The 6,000-nt window shown below is 40.6% G+C and overlaps 1 protein-coding gene across 2 annotated transcripts in view; it reads left to right on the plus strand.

The window, feature by feature from the left end:
* Positions 1–5,732, plus strand: part of MYLK (myosin light chain kinase) — a 331,787-nt gene extending 326,055 nt beyond the window's left edge. For both annotated transcript variants that reach the window (XM_032797034.2, XM_032797035.2), the window contains 4 exons: positions 349–472; positions 1,739–1,868; positions 2,860–2,991; positions 4,640–5,732. In XM_032797034.2, coding sequence (XP_032652925.1) covers positions 349–472; positions 1,739–1,868; positions 2,860–2,991; positions 4,640–4,878 — 625 coding nt within the window. In that variant the 3' untranslated portion in view covers positions 4,879–5,732. The remainder of the gene's footprint in view (positions 1–348; positions 473–1,738; positions 1,869–2,859; positions 2,992–4,639) is intronic.
* Positions 5,733–6,000: the final 268 nt, after the last annotated feature.

Here is a 6,000-nt window from a genome sequence, read left to right on the forward strand (position 1 = left end):
GTCACTGTTTGTCAGCTGCTAAGCCATGATCAGCAGGCATTGTAGCCGAGATGATTATGCTGTGGCTATAACGTTTGGCTCTTTTTTGACAATATTTTATTAACATTTTTATAGTGTTTAGCCTTCCCCACAAAAAGCCTTCAAAATCTGTTAAACTGGGCATAGATAGCGAGTATGACAGATAGCAAGTAACCACAGCTCGTAAGCAGCTGTCACATTAAGGCTAGCTTAGTAAAGTATATAAAGATCTATTGCTTAAAAAAGAAAATGGGAAACAATAACATAACAGTAAATTGGTTCTATCCTGTGTATTGGCAACACTGACTCAGTCTCTTTACATAAAAACAGGAGCCGCTTAGATTGTACTCAATGTCTTCAGCATCCTTGGCTGCAAAAAGACACCAAAAACATGGAAGCCAAAAAACTTTCCAAAGATAGGATGAAGAAATATATGGCCAGAAGAAAATGGCAGGTAATAAAGAGGACAAGGAAGTGGGCTAGATGCCCTAACAGGTCTCTTCCATTTCTAGCTTCTGTAATTCTGAGACGTATCATTACAGATGGCTTCTGCTGCTAATGAAAATCCAGCTGCAGCCAGTGCACAGCTGCAGTAGAGCAGCTGTGGTTTTTATTGCTAATTTAATGCATGGGCAGCAGCAGAGGTGTTGGTGCATAAATGTCACAAGTTCTATCAAAAGGCTACTAAAGGCTTTGATTCTAAGTAGGGATATTCCCTGTCCCTGCGTCTGAGGGTCCTTGGAGGAGGAAGCTTCTTATGCCTGGAACCTTGCACCCCCCTCCATACTCACAGTAGGGCCAGGGATAATTGGGCCCCTAATGGGGCTGACCAGAAAGACACTTTTATTTTAGGGAAATTTGTTTTCCTAATCCAGAGACTCCCATCCTCTCTGAGCACCGAGATCTTTTACTGTTTTCTCATGAATCACCCATCAGATGGCTTCATTAATTTTCATTGAAACATTTTGTCCCCACATCTTTTGTTTCCTTGATGCTGGAGCCACTGTAGGGGCTCCATCTGGGCTGTTCTCATGGATGGAGTAGCTGATGCATAGTGGCCTGGATCAAATCTTTTGACCAGCTTACAAAATACTGAGCAATATATGTTAATCATATACTTTCTATACCATATACAACTGGAATTATAAATGTTGTCAGGTGCCAATACAAACCTTACAAAGGATATTACACTTAGTATCTATACTGTGGAGTCTATTATATCATCTTTTAGCATTTGCATTAGCTAATATCATGTCATTTCAGAGGCTTGCCAAGTTAAATTCTTCTAACATGCAGATGGCACTTGCTCATTCATTTCACACTAGCTGGTTACTCATTTTGTGTGAAGTTCAGTCCCATGGAGAGGGCCAGCACAAGGCCTATCTGCCATCTAAGCCCTATGTAAACTTTAATTTGAGGCATTCTCTGGTTCCTAGGCTTTGTGCTGAGCCACTACAAAGGGATGCATTTCATCCTCTGTTAAGAACAGTGATGAAACTTGTGTCTGAATCCTTTGTGGAATTTATATCTGCACCTGAACTTGGCAGCTCAGGTCTGTCTCTCTAATCTAGAACAATAGAATGACTTATTAAAGAGTCTGTCCATTGACTCCCATAGCCTTTGGATCAGGCCCTAAGTCATTTGTCCACAATTCTCCTGCTACAGAAAAGATTGTACCCATTAGGTTAAACTGATGAGAAGCCTCTGTGTTATGTTTCAGAAAACAGGTCATGCTGTCCGAGCCATAGGGAGACTATCCTCCATGGCAATGATTTCTGGTCTGAGTGGAAGGAAGTCCTCTACAAGCTCACCTACCAGTCCTACAAATTCAGATAAAGTAGACCTGAATGGTAAGGAACTGCACTGAATTGTAAAAATAATAACAATTTTTATCGATACAATGTCCTCTACCAAGTCGGAACAAAGAGTTTAATTATAGAAAACCTTTTAAATGGCATCTGTCATATAAAACCAAACAAAATCCTGAAGACTGATGCAACTTTGCTAGTTTCCATTAAGTGTGTGTGTGTGCGTGCGTGCACATGCACATATGCACACGCCCATCAGAATTGGTCTATTGCTCAGAATGGTTTACTGCACATACTGGGAGGCAGAAAGTGCTTCCTGTAATGCCAAGTAATGAAGGCACATTTGTCGGCTGTACTTAAATCAGCTTTGGAGAGAGAGGTGTGTGTGTGTGTCTCCACTATATAATATTTTGCAAGGGATGTATTTAGTTTTCATACAAATAACAGCATTAGCTGTGTCTAGGAGTGGAGCGCAGGCAGTAATATGTATCTCCATGCACAATGCTGCCAGGGCTTCTCAGACAAGGGACAAAATTTTCAAATACATGTGCCTAAAGCTAGGTACCCAAATCTGTAATTAGAGACCTTAATAAATGACCTCTTTTTCAGCGGTGCAGTATGCAGCAGCTGCCATGTAACTTACTGTGGATGGCAGGCGTGCAACCCCTCAGAAAATCAGGCCATTTGTTTGGGTGCTTACATATGAACTTTGGGCATCTAAGTCAGCCTAATTACCAGGAAATGCCCAGCCTAATGGTCATGGACAGATACAAGGAAAGAATAATGAAATTACGTTATGTTGCACTTTGCCATGTGTACATAACTCTTTCTGTTTGATAGTCTGAATCTCTGGCTGGCTCTTAAAGACTAGTGCAAAAGGGTGACATAGTCTCACTATTCCATTAGTTTTACAGCATTAAGCATAATGGGGAAAAAAAAAAAGCTGATTTCTGCAATTGTTCAGTTATTTAAAGAACCCCACCCTCATTCCTAGGGAATTTCAAAATAACTAACCCTCCTTTACTCTCTCTAGATGATGCTGCCAGGGCTTTCCTTGAAGCAGTGGTAGAGGAAAAACCCCATGTAAAGCCATATTTTACTAAAACAATCCTGGACATAGAAGTTGTGGAAGGAAGTGCTGCTAGATTTGACTGCAAAATTGAAGGTACTTTAAATTAATGTCTGTGTCATCCTTTTGCTTTCTCCCCTCCCCCGTCATTTCTCTGTATTGCTCCATCATGCTTTTTTGCTTTAGTTCCCTTCAGCTTTGCCATTATGTGCACATTTACAGCATGGAACATGTTGCAATAATAGAATATATTTTGAGCCGCTTGGTGATCTCCCATGCTTGCCATGAAAAAGAAACCAGCTTCTACAGAGCTCCCATGGGCAAGTCACTTAATCTTTCTCCGCGGCTAAGATCCCTACCTCACAGAGGGATTGTAAGGGTAAATTAATTAATGTTGGTAAGTGTTCAGATACTGCAGTGAAGGGGGACATGGATGGATAGAATAGATTAATGTCCTGTGGTAGAACTCCAAACTCACAATGGATTGGTACTGGGTTCCTGGCACTTAGAGGGCTCCTGCTTTTTATTGATTTGTTTAAACAGGGAGACATTATTGGGTCTTTATTCAACACTTTGCTGATGCAGCAGGCAAGAGAATAGTCTGAGAGCCTGTGCTCTCCTGTTTTCATGAGCAGCTCCTTATTGTAGTTCAGTTGTGTTGGAAATGTTTGCTTTCAGCAGTCTGACACTCACATTGGGATGGATAATCAGGTGGGTGTGATGGGAGCTTTAGACATATAACATGAGAGGAGAGTTCTTCTCCATCATCTTTTTCCCCACCAAAGTTGCTGGTCTCTCTTTCAGAGATACAAGAGAAGAGAAGCAAATGAGAAGTTCCCTTTCCAGCTTGAGCAGAGCTCTCTACTCCTTTCCTGGGGAGAGGGAAGTGCCCTGCAGAACAGGGGGGGTGAGAATAGTGTGGAAAGCGGGGTCGAAAAAAATTCATGAGGGCAGATATGTGTCTGATTCCTTTCCTGCTGTCCTCTGTAGAGATTTGTACCAACATGACCACTTTTTCCAGGTCCCCACTTAGTCAATCTGATTAATCTCAGATTGACCTGTGTTCTATTACTGGGGTGAGAACTTCAACCCCACTATGGTCCCTTTGTGTCGGATAAAAGAGCCTGAGCAATGTAAAAGGTCTCCAAAAGGCCTGGATCTGATGTGGGGAGAATTCCACTGGCCATGGGTATTGCAATACTGCCTTTCAAAGACCCCCTCAAAAGCCCTGGCATGGGGGCATGCTAGGCACGAGTTAGACATACTGAGGACAGGTAGGGCCACAGCTCGTAGAACTACAGAGATTCTGAGCAGCTTTGCTGCCCATAAAGCAGCATGAGAAGGCTGCCCTAACTTATTGGCACAGCACACAATCTCATACCCCTGGTATTTAAATCTCCGTGTTGGGGATTGTTAAGACTGCAAGTACTGTGAATGCTTCATGTCCTAACAGGGAGTCTCAAGTCTGTCATTAGGGACCCGTACTAGTTGATGACTGAGCTGCTGTGAAGAGCTTTCTTCTTTCATTAGAAAATAGTGACAAGTCAGATTAGTGAATACTTCCACTGTTAATTTCAGATTTTTGTTATTTGTAGGGAAGTGGCAGCAGACAATTCTTATTTTCATTAGAATTCAGTAGGACTACTCATGTGCTTAAATTTATGCATAAATCTATGTGGGATTGGGGTCTAAAACATTTAGTGTCTTGGCTTATTGCAGCTGCTGTTCTTTCCCACTGTCACAGGCTACCCTGACCCTGAGGTAATCTGGTACAAAGATGACCAATCCATTAAAGAGTCTCGTCACTTCCAGATAGATTATGATGAGGATGGGAACTGTTCTTTGACTATTTCTGAAGTTTGTGGGGACGATGATGCCAAATACACCTGCAAAGCTGTTAATAGCCTTGGAGAAGCAACTTGTACCGCAGAACTCATTGTGGAAACAATGGGAGAAGAAGAGGAGGAGGAGGAGGAAGAATGAAACAAGACTCAAAGGAAAAGATATTTGAAAAATTACATTATAAAGACTATATCTCTAAAACTCAGAAAACCGAGTTATTAAAAACACCTAGTGTGATACTTACATCGTTGGGGGGAAGATGTTGTTTTTTCAGCATTATCAGTTGATACCTGTTTGTTTTATTTACGGGCATTAATTGGAAACAGCGGGCACTTTAAGTTGCTATGGTGATTGCATTTAGTTTAAGTAAGTCGGTTGTTGCCCAGCCTATTTTTAATGTGAAAGTATCATACTAATCTACAATTATAACCTGAATTTATAAATATCCTATTTATTGAGCTCATTCATTTGCACCGTCACTCTCATCAACCAATACTATAGCTGAGGTGGCTCCCTGAGATCTACATTTTATCTCTATGCCCAGAAATCTTATCAAACACACACAAAGATTCTATTGGTCTTAATACAATTGAACCCTCCCATAGTAAAGTCATTCTTCACATAACTTAACTATAAGGGAAGGTTACACTATAACCAGCATTGCAATTTGCACGTAATAAAAAAAACAATCTTAGTCTTTTCTCCTCTTTAAAATAGTTTCACTGTCTGACCTTTATACACACACACTTATCTCTTCCAATTTGCTATTAGTGTATTACTAATTCCACTAATCCTAGACCTCCATGAGTTTGTATGAGCTGATATTTCTTTCCTCACCTTTAACCAAGTGATTCTAACTTATCTATTTTCTCTTGAGATGTCTGTTACCCTGGTACAGGTACAAGTGTCTGCTTTAGAAACAAACTGAAAATGTAAAGAACCAGAAACCTTGTAGTTGTGCTTGTCATTTTAATAAAGATTCATGGTTCATATAAGTGCTGCTGGGAACTATAGGTTATTGTACATCCATTAACTTTTATCTGTGTGTGGAAACCGAGTTTAGTTAAAAATTTACTTGTACTTTATCTGGCCATTACAAAACAGATCTCAACTGATGATTAGCTGGAAATTGCCACAGATTTTTGGAGTCGCCAAAAGAAAAAAGTAGTTTGGATTACAAGCTTCTTTATACCAAGCAATTACCAAAGAACCTTGTGTACCCTATGTGCTTGACAGTCTAGTTTTCATCTTGAGCCTGTCAGG

The sequence above is a fragment of the Chelonoidis abingdonii genome, chromosome 10 (genome assembly GCF_003597395.2).
Source record: "Chelonoidis abingdonii isolate Lonesome George chromosome 10, CheloAbing_2.0, whole genome shotgun sequence".
NCBI lineage: Eukaryota > Metazoa > Chordata > Testudines > Testudinidae > Chelonoidis > Chelonoidis abingdonii.